Genomic DNA, 18661 nt, shown 5'->3' on the forward strand with positions numbered 1-18661 from the left:
GACAGTGCCCGCTGCCATCTGGAGCTGCAAAAAAAAAAAAAAAACTGAACTATAACAACCCTCAAGTCTGGCAGTCTGAGCCCCACTTTGTCAAAACATTTTGCGTTGCAACCCCTCCCTTATATAATCCAGTGGTCTAGGTTGCCAAAGAGAGGTAGATTCCCAGCTACAATTTTCTTAGTTTTTTAACATATTATTTTTGTTCATTTTTATTTTCATATCTTTTTTTCTGTAATTTTTGGTAACAATGCAGTGGTTGGACTACACACAGAAGAGGTCAGGCACGTCTGCAACTCCCCTGTTTTATCAGCATAATCTTTCTTCTCCTCACTGAGTCAGTTGTATTTATTTCATTATAGCCAGGGTACTGGAGCCATACCTGCAGGGAGAAAACCTATGGATATAGGCCACTTACCCTTCCACAAGACAAGGACAGACAGCAGAAAATGGAGGTAGGGCAGGCACCAGAAAAAATATTAAACATACAATTGAGGGATGAGTGAGTTCTCTCCCACAGGTCAGCTCTTACATCCTTCTGCACAGCCACCAGAAGTTACAAACAGCCCGGGAGGACCTGAACAGAAATCGGTGAGCATGCCTCCTTCTTCAAGGGCAAAGTAGGAAGGCAAAAACCTGCCTCATCACTGCTGCCAGAGTCGCGGCCCACACAGGAGCCTATAATTCAACACTTCCTCCTTCAGCCGCCATCTCCCCCAGCTCTCACACAAGAACCAGTAACAGACTGTTTGCAGCTATTGCAGATCAGGGGCGAGGATGTCTCCACCATTTCTCACCTCAACACACAGCCAGCAGTGCCATACCACACTACATCCCTACTAGATGACAGGCTGCATCCTTTGCTGCAGAACGTTACTCATGCTATGTCCACAGAAATTGCTAATATATCTCAGGTTTAAAGGGGAGAGATAATCCCCATAGGAGAGCATACAAATCATCTTGAAATTTGATGACCTAGTGAAATGTGTACATGTATTAGAGGAAGAAAATCTCTTGCTTTGACATAAAGTTTCCCAACTCCATTTACAACAAGAAGAGCTGGAAAGAGGGAATGCCATCAGAACCGTTAAAACATCACAATCAGAGGGGTCCCTAAAACAGAGACCCTGACCTTCACCTATACTTATGGACCTGTTCACTACGCTAGCTCCCAATATTCCAGATGTGGATTGGTGCCTGGACAGTGCACATCTATCATTAAGCCCTAAGCCCTCCGCCCCCCCCACCCGGGACATATTCATTCATTTTCAATTTACAGCAAGTGTTATTTATGATGCAAATATCCTAAATTCTATGAGAAAAAAAAATGAGTTTATGGCTTCCCAGGCCAATCGAATATTTTTTTTTTAAAACTCACTTTCACGAGAGGGGTTCTCTCGAGTTTGCTATGAAACACTTTCCAACTTCCTTTATAGCTTCTGACCTCTCAGATAAAACAGGTGTGCTATACTGATCAGACATGCCCTTTAAAAATTGTCTGCTCTATTTCAGATCCCTGTGTATGATTTATATATTAGATTACAGACTTGCAGGCATGCCCTTCACATTAGTTGCATATACTCTGGTCAAATCAACCATCTACGTCAAGTACTAGATCCACACCTCCGGGCTTCTCACCTGTTCACAATAGTAGGTGGGGATTTTAACCTGATATTTTTGCCCAACAGAGATAGATTGAATTTATCTGTGGCTACCCCACCTTCTTAGACTATTAAAATGTCCACCACCTTTCTCCAAATGATAAAGGAACATGGTTTATATGACTCCTCAAGGGTAAATATCCACTTAACAATTTATTTGTTATTCTATAGCACATAAAACACATTCTAGACTAGATTACTTTTTAATAACAGCACCTTTACTCCATGACATGGCATCGTCTGAAATTAACTCTATTCCTAGGTCAGATCATGCTTCCATTACTCTTAACCTAGCCTTGTCTGAACCCAGACCTTAAATTTTGCTATCTGGACAGACAGTAACCCAACTCTGCACCATAATGGTCTTAAAGATCTTGCCTTTAAGATAAATGAAAGATTTCTTCCCTAGACAAAACAAAACTTTTATGCAAATAAAACATATAGGATGCTAACAGGCTGAGGACACGGCCAATCAATACACGCCTACATTTATTCTTCAATCTGATGGCTTTCCTACATACTGCCCAAATAGATTTGCAAACATTTTTTAAAAATATTACAGCAACCTACATCCTCCCTTTCACAAAAAAAATTTGGATAATTTCATATCCTCTCTCAAATGACCTACTATCTGCCACTGAGCTTATTTCTTTAAATATCTATATTAGCATGGAAGAACCTATTACTACAGTAAAACAATTACCCCTACATGAAACTCCAGGGCCAGATGGCCTGCCTTATTCATATTATAAACATTTTCTCACCATGTTGGCCCCTTATTCAACTATATCAGTCTTTACCTAAAAGGGAGATCCCTCAACCACATTTTCTGCATCCATATATAATAGTCATACCTTAACCAGGGAAAGAACCAGCCTCCAAGGCTAACTATAGGCTAATCACTTTAATAAATTCAGACTACAACATGTTTACTAAAATACAAGTTACTAGTTTATTTTCCCTTTTACCCAGAATCAGTAATGGAGACTAGGACAGCTTTGGACACACTTGACAGGCAGGGGACAATACTAGACAAACTATAGATCTTATAGACACTGTGAGCAAAACCCTTAGCCCCTGTACACACGGTCAGAAAATCCGACGGAAAAGGTCCGATCGGACGATGTTGTCGGATAATCCTTTTTCCGTCAGGATGTCCAACCAACAAACTTTGAGAGCTGGATATAAAATTTTCAGACAACATGATCCGATCGGACTTTGTCAAATCGTTTGTAGAGAGTTCCGATCGGACAAAGTGCCACGCATGCTCAGATCAAATTACGAGATCAAAGCTATCGGATTTTCTGACTTTGTCCGACCGTGTGTATGCAACACCAGTTTCGGACAAAATCTGACGGAAAAAATCTGAAGGATTTTGTTGTCGGAATGTCAGACCGTGTGTACAAGGGCTTACACATACTCTGTTGCTGACTCTAGACACTCAGAAAGCATTTGATAGATTGGGTTGGCCATAGCATTCAGATGACTCTTTTAAAAGCTATCTAAGCACTCTACTCCACATCAACTTCACAGGTCAAATTTCCATATGCCATGTTCACTAGCTTCCCTTTAGACAATGGTACTATACAGGGTTGTCCATTATCCGTTCTGCCATTTTTATTATGCCTAGAACCTTTGGCCAAAGCCATTTGCACAGAAACTATTATTCATGCGATTATCCTTATTTACAGGTGACATACTACTGACACTTACAGAACCTCATATACAGTGTCTCTCTAATTTACATTGCATATTAGATGATATTGGTAAGTAGGGATGGGCCGGTTCGCACCAGAACACCGCAAACAGACAAAAATTTCTAGCGAACATGCGAACCCTATTAAATTCTATGGGACATGAAAAATCAAAAGTGCTCATTTGAAAGGCTTTTATGCAAGTTATTGCCATTAAAATGGTATGGGGACCCGGGTACTACCCTAAGTGACATGTAGCAATGTAAAAAAAGTTTTTAAAACTATTGTTTTTTCAGGAGCAGTGATTTTAATAATAGTTTCATAGTTAGTAAGGTTGAATAAAGACACAAGTCCATCCAGTTCAACCCGAGTGTCAACAATTGTCCCTATCCCTGTACTTTACACACTCACATTGGTCCCTACCTACAATCCAAGGTCCCCATTCATATACTAGGGCCAATTTTGGACAGAAACCAATTAACCTACCTGCATGTCTTTGGTCTGTGGGAGGAAACCGGAGTACCCAGAGGAAACCCACGCAGGCACAGGGAGAACATGCAAACTCCAGGCAGGTGGTGTCCTGGTTGGGATTCGAACCAGCGACCCTTCTTACTGCTAGGTGAGAGTGCTAGCCACTACACCACTGTGCCACCCTGCATAATGCTTAAAGTGAAACAATAAAAATGAAATATTTCCTTAAATATTGTGCCTGGGGGGGGGGGGTCCCCTTAATCCGCCTGTAAAGTGGCACATCTGTGTGATGTGTAGAACATGCTGCAGCAATAATGACATTTCTAAAGGAAAAAATGTAATTTAAACTTGCTCATGGCTGTAATGTATTGCCGCCTCCCGGCAATATAGATGAAAAGGGTAAAAACGGCGTAGGCCCCTCCCCAGTCCATACCAGGTCCTTCAGGTCTGGTTTGGATATTAGGGTGAACTTCATGCCAAAATTTAAAATTTTTTTACGTGGGGCCCCCAAAATCCATACCAGAACCTTATCAGAGCATGCAACCTGGAGGTAAGGATGGCTGGGACGAGTGAGTGCCCCCCCTTTCTTAATCGTAACCAGGCCATATGCCCTCAACATGGGGGGTGGGTGCTTTTGGGCAGGTGGGAGTCTGCCTCTCCCCACCCCAAAGCACCTTGTCCTCACGTTGATGAGGACAATAGCCTCTTCCTGACAACCCTGGGCTGTGGTTGTCTAGGTCTGCGGGCAGGGAGATTATTGGAATCTGGAAGCCCTCTTTAACAAGCAAGCCCCCAGATGCCGCCCCCACCCTTTGTGAATGGGTATCGGGTACATTGTACCCCTACTAATTCACCAAAAAAGTGTCAAAAAGTAAAAACCACAACACACAGTTTTTGACAATTCCTTTATTAAAAAAAAAAAAAAAGTGCAAAGTCCACCCAGCTCCAATCAAGCCGCCAGACAAACCGAAAAAAATCGAAAAAACTCTGCCTCCATGGAAGGCCTCCCGGTGACTGATGTCTTTTCACTTTGACAGCTCTTATATAGGCAAAGGCAGGGGCACCCGCTAATGTAAGCGTATGACGTCAGATCGAGGTGGGGCCATTCGGTTACATCACAGTGTGTCCCCATTCTTGCCTATATAACAGCTGTCAAAGTCAAGAGACAGCAGTTGCTGGGAGGCCTCCCATCGAAGTGGAGCTTTTTACATTTTTTCTTTTTTTCGGGTCTGTTGGGCAGAATGATTGAAGATGGATGGATATCACAGGACACTTTTTTTGTCAAAGTGTCAAAAACTCTTTGTTGGGGTTTTTATTTTTTGACACTTTTTTTGGTGAATGGATAGGGGTACCCAATATTTAATATAGGGCAGAGGCCCCCCACTGCAAAGCACCCAACCCCTATGTTGAGGGCATGTGGCCTGGTATGGTTCAGGAGGGGGGCACTCGCTCGTCCCCCCCCCCCATCCTGAGCTCCAGGCTGCATGCTCGGATAAGGATCTGATATGAATTTTGGGATGGACCCCACGCCAATATTTTTACAGTTTTGGCATGGCGAGTTCCCCTTAAAATTTATATAAGAGATCTAATGCCTCAAATGGTATTAGAGATTTAAAATATAAATTTGTATCATCATCCTGATTAAGTTAATGCAAAAGGGCGGGTTGACATGGGCTACTCCATATAAATTACCATGCAACACCTGTGATGATTATAGGACTATCTTGATACCCAGTAATTAGACACAGGTAAGTAAAAATTATACATACAAGTTTATTAGGACTATAGATAAAAGAATTTCGTTAGCAACCAATCAAAGGTTTTCATACCATATTTACATAAACAATTTGAATTTAAACAGAAATCTACCCCCCATTAAATAGAAAATGGGGTAATTTATGCAAGTGCAGATGATGTCTTCTACTAGTTTAGCAACAGATGATGTCCTCTACTAGTTTAGCGACAAGGTCGCTTCTTCAGGAAAAAATGTAAAAAGCTCCACTTCGATGGGAGGCCTCCCAGCAACTGCTGTCTCTTGGCTTATACGTAGTAGTACCCCCGTGAGGGCTGCTAAGCGTTGTGGGCCACCTGTGACCCTGACCAACCCAGCACTCAGTCCTCAGTCACTTTAAGGCAATAAACAGTCCATTAGCTTTGTTTTATTGAGGGGATTGAACTTGGATGGGGTATAGGAAGTATGGAATGCCCAGTGAATTTCAGATCAATTGGGATGACTTTTAGAACAAACTGGAAAACTTATATACACTCCGGTATATACAGATCTCTCTTCCTCCAACACAACTCTTACTGCAGACCATTACTCCTCAGCTACTCCAGCACTTTACTTGCTTGAGCTCCCAGGCACAGCTAGCACTGCATGATTAAGCCTGGCACTTTAGCCAGGCCTTAGCAACTGCCTTTTGCAGGCAGTGTACTAATGAACTGCATTGAAGGGATATCACCCAAATGGGACACAGATGGCAAAAAATAAACTGTCAGGCGTTATGACCCTCCCTTACTCTATTCTACTCAATCTATCTACTCAATCACTGCTCACGAAAAATCAGCAGTTTTAAAAAAAAAAAATATTATTCATGTTCGTGTGTCATAGACTTTACCGGTGTTCATGTGTTCTGCCAAATTTTTTGCCTGTTTGCATATTCTGCTGCGAACCGAACAGGAGGGTGTTCGGCTCATCCCTATTCCTAACACAACCCCCTCTCTCCTCTTTCCTCCACTCCAGCTTATTCCCTTCATCATAGACCACTTTTCTTCTGAGGGTGATGTTGGGATTCCTACTCAACAGACAATTATTTTTACATTTAAACTAATAACCTCAATCAATTTTTGCAAATATAAAATGTCTCAAAACACATTTGCAGCTAATAAATCTCTTGACTGCACTGTGTGCCATAAAATGTAATATGGCATGACACAGCATGTCCACCGATTGCTTTCTCTCGGGGGAATCTGTTCCCTGAAGAGTACTAAACGAATAGCAAAAAACAGCCCAAAATGAATCCTAGTAATAAATGTACAACAAATATCACTTTCTAGTTAATGCATGATCCAGGATCCATTTATTTTAGATTACAAGAATAAAATTTACCTGTATTAAATATGTGATGCTACCACCAGATCCCATGTCTTTGTCCACTGCCTCCACCTGAAAAATGCTGCTTCCTGGAGGTGTATCCTAAGGAAAAATTATTTGTATTTAGAAAATGTTTCAAATAACTGCTTTATTTTTTGATTTTTTTGTGTCTGCCTTGTCTGTTATATTACAGTCAAAACACATAGATTACACATTGATTCATATATGACTAAAAAAGCTGTCCAAGGAAAATTATGATGCCACGTACGCATGACCGGACTTTCCATCAGAATAAACTCTGATGGTCTTTCCGACAGAGTTCCGCTGAAATGGACTTGCCTGCACACGATCACACCAAGGTCCATTGATTTAGAATTCGATGATGTACAATGGGACTAGAAAAGGAAGTTCAATAGCCAGTAGCCAATAGCTGCCCTTGCGTTGTTTTTGGTCTGCCGGAATAGCATACAGACAAATGGTTTTCCCGATAGGAATTGATTCCGTCGGAAAGATTTAAAACATGTTCTATTTCAAGGGCCATCAGAATTTCTGAAAAAAAAAGTTTGATGAAGCCCACACATGATCTGAATATCCGATGAAATGATTCTGTCAGACCTTTTCTGCCGGAAAGTGCGGTCGTGTGTATGAGACTTATCTTATTGTAATGAGCTAAATAGGTGATAACAGTTATTATGACCAGATCTCTCGGCTATCATGAATAGTATTTGAGAATTGCCAAGCTATTACACACTATTACACTTGGAATTACACTTACCTCTGGGACATTCACAATGTATGGTGTTTTCTGGAACTCTGGACTCTCATCATTGGCATCTGTCACCAAAATACGTACTCTCTCAGAAACCTGTCAGGCAAATGAAAGCCCCAATTATTAAATAAAATTCAACAAATGTCAAACAAAGCGACAATGATCAAGTGTAGAAACTAGATACTCAGGCACCCAAAGCCAATGAAGATAAACATGCTCCCCTATACCACTAAATAAATGGCATTTCAATTAAGTTCAGCAGGCAAACAGAGTGGTGGAGGAGCAAACAGAAGGTAAGTATAAATAGTGGGCAGGTAGTAATGGAACCTGTGGGTTGGCCATGCATGAGTTTGATTTTATTTACGGTACATATAACATCTCTGCAATGAACATTAGGAGACTTGCTAGTCATAGCTCATGCTTTAATATGCCAAATTTTGTCAACGGATAGATACATAAAACATTTATATGAATGGCTTATTTCCTCCCAGATCCTCTACCATTAGGCTCCTGGGAGATTTCAGCTGCAGTTCAGTCTCACAGTGTCTGAAAGATACACACACAGATACACAGTAAGAGAAAAAAATACAATCAACTCAAAACCATTGTAATGTGCCTTTAATATGCCAAAAGTCATAAGGTAAAGTTAATTGGATCCAGATAGTTTTAGATTGTTTATTGTTTTTGTTAACACAGCCCTTCATCCTATGCTGTGCTATGTTAAACATAGTAGTAGATTTTTTAACGGACATGGAAATCAGGCTTTATATAAATCTGACCTGCAGTTTTAAAGCCTATCTCCAGAGAAAACAAAACTCTTCCAAGCAGTGGGACTGTCTCCCTGCCGCAATGAATACTTATGTGCGTCGTATTTATATATATATCTATCTATATATATATATATATATATATATATATATATATATATATATATATATATATATAATGAATATTTATGAGCATTTGCTTGTTCACTCCTAGAAAAAACTGTTTTGCCTACCTTATACTCACTCCCCTAACTTAAGGTGGTGGATTGTCTCTCAGAGTCCTCACTTCCAGTGCAAGGCTATAGGGACAGCATAGTACTTGATGACATCAGAAGACCTGTGACCACTGAATCGTAGTGGAGAAAAGGCTGCAAGTGCCGGTCTTGCAGCATGAAGGGAGTAGGATCAGGTAAGTAAATGACTTTCACTTTTGGGAGGGGCTGGTAGACGTTTTCCTCCTAACATTGCAGCAGTTTCTCTCCTCTCTCCCTCCCTAACTCAGCCTCTGAGGTAGAGAAGAAGGGAAGGAGATACTGTATTTTACACTGAGACCCCTTTCACACCACACCGCCCAATGCGTCGGCGGTAAAACGCCGTTATTTTTAGCAGCGTTTTACCGCCGGATTTGCGGCCGATTTGGGGTGCATTTCGGCCGCTAGTGGGGCACTTTTACCCCCCGCTAGCAGCCACAAAATGGTTAAAACCACCGGCAATATGCCGCAATAGCGGCGTTTTGCCGTGGGGATTTCAGCACTGCCCCATTGATTTCAATGGGGAGCAGCGGTGGAGGAGCGGTAAACACACCGCTCCTTCACTGCTCCGAAGAAGCTGCTGGCAGGACTTTTTTCTGATGTCCTGCCAGCGCACCGCTGTAGTGTGAAAGCCCTCGGGGCTTTCACACTACATACAATGGTGCAGCTTCTTTAGGGCGGATTGCAGGCGCTATTTCTAACGCTATAGTGCCTGCAAAACGCCCTGGTGTGAAAGGGGTCTGATGGTCAGTGGGGTGCTCAAATTGCACCTTCATAAGCTGGTTGTTTGGGTGACAGTGAATGACAGCTTTGTGCTGTGATGAGAAGCAGAGAAACTAACATAACTGACATGGCAGGTTGAAATTTAATTTGGGCATTCCATACTAGTAGCAGCAATGGTGGAATATACAGGCTGCTTCTCCATCTTTAAGTTAGCATGCACTGCATCAGTAAGAGCTGATATGGTCTCTCTCAGACTGGGAGGTATGATGGCTGCCTATGATTCTTTAGGGACAATTTCATCCTGAAAGAGTCTGTGGGAGCCTTTATCAGAGCTTTGGCAACAGAAAGCTCACAGATCACTAAGGCTGCAATCAGGTAAGATAACAATTCTGCAGGAGAAGGCATTAAGGTACACTTATGTCCCCTGTAATAAAAAAACAAAAAAAACAACTGCCTTTTTGGCCCATAAAATCCTGAATAACTGTTGTGAAGTCCACCGGGTTGAAACTGAGATGGGGAAACCCACCCAATGGAGCCAAAGAGAACTCCAAAGAATGTAGTATGTTTGGCCTTTGAAAGAGAACACTGCAGCTTGTATCAGATTGTTACTGGATCATGAAATAGAGGCACCTAATGCAACAGGACTACTCCTCTTGGGACAACTTAGTTCTAATACAAAGCACCACAGGCAGAGGACAGTACTTGAAGGTCACATTCCAGGCAGATTCCACAATCCTCCAGTCAAGCAGGGTCTGGGTATAGCCTCAAACTATGGCTGACAATATCTAATCCAATCCAGATAGCTGCACTAGAGACCTTGATTGAGCCTTGATTGATCAACAACTGATGGCTACTGATTAACTCAACACAATTGGGAACTTTGGTGATTGGTTCCTGTTCACTGTATTTGATGTCTCATTTTAAAACATTTTCACAGGATGGGGCTACTCATACAAGTACATCATTTATGGCAATGTAATAAAGTAAAAACAAAAATATATGAAAAACAGTAAAAGTCCAAAGTTTAACGGAGCTAAAGTTAAAATTAAAGCTGTCCTTCATGCAAAAGTAAAAGAACCACTCATCCTTCTTCCCTTAAAAATATCAGGGGTGGGTTTATTTTTTTTGGGGGGGGGGGTTACCTTTTTGACAGGTACCCACTACCACTTTCTGAAATCTCATCTATGTGAGAATGACATTGCACATCCTGCCCCCCTCACCACCTACAGCCTCCTAGGACACAACAAGTTCCAAGAGGCTGCAGAAGCAATCTCTCAAACATGGAGCCAGCTGCAGTTTAGCCAAGCTAATCACAGATATCTTTAAAATCCAAGATGGTAGCATCAGCAGTGAGAAGAACCGGCTATAGAAGGCAGCATGGGCTGTTAAGTACCTAATTTTTAAAAATCAGTAGCTACAGTACTTGTAGCTGCTGACTTTTATCGTTTTCAGAAAATGGGTGAAGTTCCTCTTCACAAAGTATATTTTAGTCCTTATAATTCATCAATCAATGCATTAAATACAGTACTAATATTTTTTTCCATTTTACCTTATTTAGTCCATCCGATATACTGACAATGGCTTCTATTTCATCTTGTTTCTATTAAGAAAAAAAAATTGAAGAATTGGTAATAATTTGAATGAATTGAAAAAATAAAGAAATCATCAAGATTCATTGATACTGTTAGGTTACAGTAAACAGTTTTATGGGTTTTTATTTTCTCATTTAAATATAATTACAGGACACAAGATGCAGGAAAAACTGTTAGATATAAAATTAATGACTAAAGAGAAACAAAGAAAAAAATAAAATAGGACCTTCACATTCTCTATTAGACCTCAATTGGAACCAGGCAATTCCAGCTATTGCCATAGATAACAAACTACAAGCTTACAAATAATGTATTATTTTGTTCTAACTTAGCTTAGAATATTGTGACAGTGTGTAAAAAAAAAAAAAAAAAAAAGATTAAAGCGGGATTTTACTGTCTGCAACTTTTTTTTTTTTGGCAATATGACAATCAATAACAGTGTTAATTATAGCACTCCCTTCTTCTGTTTTAAAATCGATTGTCTGTTCCGTTTTGTCCGCATTGGAGAGCTTATAAAACCTCATCCAGACCATTGTCATTTTGCCTGTGGGCATGTGAAGCCCACAGGCATCCTCTTCCGGGATACGGGCATGCGGATGGACCAGCATGCACCGCCCGTTAGAGCGCCGATCTTGCACATGCGCAGTATCGCCGCCATCAACTGCACAGGTTGTCATCAGAACGGGCGGCGTCGTAGGAAGTCCCGTCCCGTTGTGATGGCAACAAAGATAACCTGGGCACCGCACAGACTCCTGGGAAATAAAAACAACGATCCCAGGAGCCCCTGCGGCCGACAGGAAGAACTGACCTGCCGCTGAAGCCCCGCCCATTTCCGCAGCAGCACCGCCCCTTTCCGGAATCTCCAGAGGCAGGAAATTTGAAAGAAGAAGAAAACAGAAGAAGACATCAGAAAGGTAAGGGGGATATCTAGCGATTAGGGAAGGGGGGGATCACATAGACGTAGGACTAGTAATTCGGGTGGAGCTCCGCTTTAAAGAATACAGTATTTATACTAATGATGGAGAAAAAAAACTGTACAATACAGGGAGACTCTGCCTCTTTGCACCTGCTATCTACAGACACAGTCCTAGAGTACATAATGTTAAATCTGGTTCAGGCTCAGGCTTCAAAGTCTGCGGATCCACAAACTAGAAAGTGGTCCAATGGACCCCAATATGGCTTTACTATATGATGAGCCAATAACAAAGTATCTGCCCAGTGAAACATCTTGCACCCTAGAGAAAATCTTCTGCTCCACCAAAATGTCAACAAAGTACTGTACATTTTCTAAGATACCACTATTAATAGCTGAATTTAGCTGAATTTATTTCACTGACTGTCATATTGGAAGTTCTGCATTTACTATAAACAAATGGTAAATCTCAGTGTTGTTTATGTGCAGCTGTTTCTTTAGAGGTTACATTCCCAGGCCAGAAAACAATTCTAATGAATGTGAATCTTACATAATTCCCTCATCAGAATTATTCATATATCTTCAGATAAAAAACCTCCTATCCCCTCTGATCCCATCTGACCCTTCGGCCCCCCAATTCTCCTCCTTTCATCAAGTTTTCAAGCATGATCCTCATAGACGACACCTCATTTTTAATCTATAGAGACAACTGGTAGAGCCCACAACCACTACCCCCACCCCCATGTTGTTAAGTAGGAAAGGGACCTGGGAAATCTCATATTTGGGAAGCTACCAAGTCATCCTTGCAGATGATCATAAGCTTGGAAATGAGCTACAAAGTCCTCACTAGATGGTATTTGGTCTCCACCAGGATCGCCACATTTTTGCATGGATACTCAGCCTCATTTTTTTGTGGTTGTCATACTTCACACACTCACCTCCACATTTGGTGGGAATGCCCAGTGGCACAGGCCTTTTGGGTGACATATATTCTGTATACTCACTAAACTTTTTGATACTCACATTTCCCTAGACCCCACTGTTGCTCTACTGAATCAGAAACCGCTATCTGTCACCCACTGACAGTTTAAATTACTTTAAAGTCACCACTGCAGCCAGACAAATTATCCCTCTTACTTTCTCCTTTCCCGTTTCTACTTTCCTCTCTGTTTTTCCATCTTTGGCTACATATATCCTCTCAAGCTGTTGGTGATTTTTTTTTTCAATTCCCCATTCATCTTTTACTCATACTCCCTTGGATTAAGACCCTCCTTCCCTACAGCCTACTTCTACAGCATTCGGGTACCTGCTATCCTGACTTTTACACTAAGGGATTTAGCTACTCATGGGACATGTGTTAATTACTACTACTATGATGCTCTTTGTTAATGCTTAAGTTTGGTTTGCCACAACCCACAGGACGTTCTTCTCCTCTGTGATGGCCTTGAACTGTTCATCAGCATGCCTAGTCGATATTGGTGCTACTGTGTTTTCTTTTATCAATCCTAACACCACCATGTATTTTAATGTCCCATGCCTTGAACGATACATGTGACTGTATCTCCTATTTGTTTTTAATTACTTTCTTTTTTCAATAAAACATTTGAACAAGAAATATATTTCAGTGTTACCAATCTTTAGATGTGGTGACTTAATTTCTTTACATTTTTTAATGTTAAGAACATTTTCAGCAAGCACAAAAAATATCTGTTGCTCTAGCCAGAACTGACAAAAGTGTGAAATGACAAAAATATGTAGAAGAATGTATATTGGATGAAAAAAATGTTTTATTTTTTTTTGGATATGTGTTATAACAGAATTTTTTTTTTCAAAATTGTCACTCTTTGTTTACAGCGCAAAAAATAAAAACCGCAGAGGTGATCAAATACTACCAAAAGAAAGCTCTATTTGTGGCAAAAAAGGACATCAATTGTCAGTTAAAGCGACACAGTGCCGTATCGCAAAAAATGCACTGGGCTGAAGTGGTTAATCATGTAAGGACTGCAGTCAGAATAATGCAGATCATCCTTTACATCCCTGTGCCCCCCTGCAGTTTAACCAATAGTTTGAAGCACACATACAGGCTAAAATATAGAGCCATTTGTTCAAACTGCCTTTTTCAATTGTACTATTTCAAGCTTGAATAGTACAGTCATGTTTTATTAAAAATGTAGCTGTGCCATAAATGTTACCAAAACACTGTTTATTCATAACTTTACCCTGATTCCCACTTCAATACTTATATAGTTACCTCTCTGTCAAGTTCTTCAATTAATGTAACATTTCCAAGGAGGGGGTCAACTAAAAAATAACATTTTGATCCTGGTGGAAAGGTGAGGCCATACATCACTGGATACCCTTCTGGATCACTGCCATTCAGTGTATATATGTATGCTCCTATGATGGGGAGATGAAGAGAAGAAAAAAAACTTATAAGGATAATACTTATAATTCCACACAGTTGGCATTTAACAAACTACAGTAATAAAAACTGGAACAACCCATCCTTGAAGGTTCACACAGATGAGAACTGTTACTTATACCAGACACAGGTAATATGTTTCTCATAGAAACATCAAAGAATCATCCAACTAGATAATGACTGTTGAGTTTAAGAGGTATTATACCTAGTTCAATGACTCTCCTACTGAAAACTACCGTACATGCATAATTAAGGCAATTTTCAGTATTCAGAATATTTTTTTTTTTTTGAGACTGCTACTCCTGATGTCCTCGTAAGAAATGGTGTGCATGGTTATCGCAAGGACGGGAAGACACAGACACTTTTAAAATCCTAGTATGACGTTCTAACCATTCCTTATTCTATAAAAAATTAGATTTTGTCTCCACATTAGGCTTTAATGATTGTTAATGAATACATACAATTAATTGTTTTTTTTTTGTTTTTTTTTTATGTCTGCTTGCATTACAGTCTTAAAATGGTTAGAAAGCCTAAACATTCTTCATCTTAATGCATTCCTTGCATTAAGGTAAAAAGTGTTTAGGCATCATTATTCCACTATGTGCTATTCCATTGCAGAGTAGGTAAGCATAAACCTGTTTCTTAGGCTTTTTTTAATTAAAAAAACATTTACAATAACTTTAAATGTTTCTGCTGCCATAGTGAATTTTGTATTACACTGTTACAATAATCCAGAAATGGACAGGTTTAACATAAATATGTTTTTCATGTAAACTAATGTATGTCACAAATATATTTTCTTGGTAGCAGAACTATGGTTTCCCATTAAAAATACATACTAGGGCACTTGATGATAAGTACATCTGCACCTAAAGTTTTCTATTGAGTTTGCTTGTGAAGTTCACCAAATACAGCTCCCTGTGGTTGTGTGGCAACAATTCTGCACTGCTCCTAAATTGAGAGCTGTGTTGCTACTCTCTGTAGGCTGTGCCTATTTGCACTACAGTTAGAAGAGAAGATGTTGCAGGGGGCTTTGCTATCAGTGTTGGCATTGCTGAGTCACAAACCTGTAGCTTGTCAATCAACATCTAGCCACACCTAGTCTTGCCCACTGTTTCCTGAATTTAGTGCACTGCATCTGTTACTGAAACCCTCCCACTGTGAGCTGCAGTGTCTAGAAAGGTGCAGCATTTGAGGCACAAATAAGGGATGATTTGGCCCAGTCAGGTAGGGCAGAGGATTTTTTTTCCATTATAAAGCATGTGCATCACATAAAAATAGATTTGGCACTTCTCTAGACATACAGAAGCCTTTAGTTGTACTTTAACCATTTTGCTGTCACTGATATAAGGATTATATTGGCGGAGGGCTGACTGTAGCAGCTAGATGTTAGTTTAACTCAGTGATCACTTCTACATGTACATTAATGTAGAAATAAATTAAAATTGGGTGTAGAAATAACTAAAACCTAAATTAAAAAGTGGTGCTATGACTTAGCACACAGATAAAGTCCACCCTTGAAACAGTGATATAAAGTCCACAAACATTATATCCAATCCAAAACAGTGACATAACAATCCACATAGCTCTTTATTCCAGTGCACCAAAATTACAGTGTTGTCTCCACATGATTAAGTGAAGCACTTCTCACCACAGCCTGGGACTCACAGAAATGTCATGCCTCTCATTCACTTGACTGGCATATGGTGCTTGTAACTATTATATAAATATATAGGAAAAAAAAACTCAGATAGTGTAATTTTAAGTGTTTATGTACAGATATAATCCTTCCCAATCCTGACCCCCTCACTATACTGCATGTCTTGAGCTTTCCTGTCCCTACTGGGTTCCCAGAACCTTCATGGCATGTGTGAGATGGAAGAGAGCAGTATACATCTGTTAGGAGTTCATCTAGAAGAGCTCAGCTCTGAGCACTTGTATGTTCTAGAGTGCAGGGACGACATTAGGGGTCTAATAAAAAACATACATTTTAAAAGTACATGCACATATGAATTTAAATTGATTACCTATAAAGGCTTGTTGTTGCTGGCGGACAGTTTTTTTTTTTTCACCATTTCAGGAGCATACACAATTTTTGAGCTTGATATATATGGTATCTATTTACTCATTGATACCTCTTGTTTTATATTTAACCAAAAAATTATATATTATATTGTGCACAATTCACTAAGCTATATTTTATCGAAGAATGCGGCAAGATAACGCACAGTGTTTCTTTTTAAAAAACTGTGTAATTCAGGAAGAAATGGTCCTTAAAATCTTGCATGCGTTATATTTCCAAATTATGCAATAATTACTGCATGAAACTGTGCAGTAAGTTAACACAGCATATCACATAAATGTCACATCCTGTGTGCGAGCATCATATTCTGTGGGTATAGACAGCAGAAGCTGATGAAGACGGTGCAAAAAAAGCAACATGTGTACAGTAAATTGCACCAATCAAATTTGGAATTCTGGCAATATGATAAAAATTAATTTTGATTTTGATCTCACTCCTCCTGATTATGAGTTTATTCAAAAAATATATATTGTGCTGCTATTGCACAGAAACCATACAGTACATTGGTGAGGGGGCCTGTGAACTTCCCACTATCTTGCCAGTTACCATTGGATAGGATGCTTTCCCCCAAAAAAAATTTAATGCAGCCAACAATTCCGTTTTTCCAGTTTCATGGGTAACAGGACCTGACGATAAAGGTGAGCCATCAACACCTCTATTACAATAGAGGCAAATTTGTTTCTTGTTTGAATATTTTTGCTTTGGGCGAGGGTGAACTTTATGTCCAGAAAGTTCCCCCTGGCCCTGGAGTCCAGCATAGCAGAGGAAGGTATTTCATGGCCCTTGGTGATAAGTTTGATAAGGATGACAAAATGAGACAGTAAAGAATTAACTTTATTTTCTTAATAGATTATTGGGGAAATATACTGGGTAATTTATTTGTTCAGGCACTATAATATCAGTCACAGCAATTGTTCTTTTAACTTTGTTGGGACACTTAACTGCATAATGCCCAGAGTCCTCACAATATAGACACAAGTTCTCAAAACATATTTTCTATTTCTCCTGGGTGTAAATGGATCTATTAATAACGTCAACCTGCATGGGTTCAGGAGTGTTATATTCCGGGAAAAACTTTTGGATCACTCTCAACAAACTGACTAGCAGAGAAACACATGCTACCATTACTTCCAGACATTGCCAGTCTCCCCTTCCTCCTTTTCTAAGTCTCTGATCAATTCGGATACATAATTGGATGAAAGCCTAAAGATCATTAGGAGTCTCCACTCTGGAAAGGTTATCTTTTACCTGTTTGGAGAACCCTTTGCGGAACTAACACTTTTGCACTGCTGGGTTCCAGTTGGTATCTGCGATCCAATGTCTGAATTCTGCTGTATACTTAGCAACAGAGCACCTACCCTACAGTGAACTAAGCAACTTTGCTTCAGCAGTAGTGCAGCAGTTGGGATCGTCAAAAACATGCTTCATCGCAGTTACGAATGTCTCAAAATTATTCAGAGCGGCACTGTCTTGTTCTATATATGGGGAGACCCAAGCTAGAGCTTCCTCAGTCAGGAGGCTGATAAGAAACATTACCTTCCTTTTCTCAGAAGGAAATGCAGCAGGTTGCATTTGGAAATAAATGTGACACTGGGTAAGGAAACCTCGGTAATGGTAGTGGTTTCCATTGAACTTGAGTAGTAAAATCATACATACGGAAGCATCATCTCAGTCTGGCAAAAGTCTCTGCAGAGCATAGATTTGCTCCTGTTGCCCTTTTACCACACTTTCCAGTTTGGAAACATTTTCTTGATAGGTAATGTGGAAATTTGCAATTCTGCAAAAAAGGAATCACCGCATTTGCTATTGCAGCCTACATTTCTTTTGCTGTATTTTTGTCACGATCAGGGGATAGGTTTAAAGTCCAGTTGCTATAGCAGTAGAAGAACTACCATTAACCAGCAGGATAGGTACACAGGCAGTCACCCTGGGGTTCACCAGGGCTCCTAATGATGGAGATGGATTTTAATGCATGTTAGTATCAGGTCACCATCCTCAGGATCTTCCCACCAGGAGGTGAGCAAGCAGGGGTCCAGTAGCAGAAAAGCAGGTAGGGATTAGACAGAAGCATAGTCAGTAGACAAGCCAAAAGGTCAGTAACGAGTAGTTGCGGGTTGGGATCAGGCAGAAGCGTAGTCAAGGAACAAGCTAAGGGTCGATAATGAGTGGTAGCAAAATATGGACGGCAGCAGAGAAGAGGGGAGCAGGGGGAGGTTATATGTGG

The 18661-nt window shown here is 40.2% G+C and overlaps 1 protein-coding gene across 4 annotated transcripts in view; it reads right to left on the bottom strand.

The window, feature by feature from the left end:
• Positions 1-18661, bottom strand: part of CDHR1 (cadherin related family member 1) — a 265262-nt gene that overhangs the window by 200325 nt on the left and 46276 nt on the right. For all 4 annotated transcript variants that reach the window (XM_077454893.1, XM_077454892.1, XM_077454894.1 and 1 more), the window contains 4 exons: positions 14184-14329; positions 10977-11027; positions 7693-7782; positions 6933-7019 (listed from right to left, as the gene is read on the bottom strand). In XM_077454893.1, coding sequence (XP_077311019.1) covers positions 6933-7019; positions 7693-7782; positions 10977-11027; positions 14184-14329 — 374 coding nt within the window. The remainder of the gene's footprint in view (positions 1-6932; positions 7020-7692; positions 7783-10976; positions 11028-14183; positions 14330-18661) is intronic.

The sequence above is a fragment of the Lithobates pipiens genome, unplaced genomic scaffold (genome assembly GCF_037356315.1).
Source record: "Lithobates pipiens isolate NorthernLeopardFrog02 unplaced genomic scaffold, aLitPip1_a1.2 Scaffold_25, whole genome shotgun sequence".
NCBI lineage: Eukaryota > Metazoa > Chordata > Amphibia > Anura > Ranidae > Lithobates > Lithobates pipiens.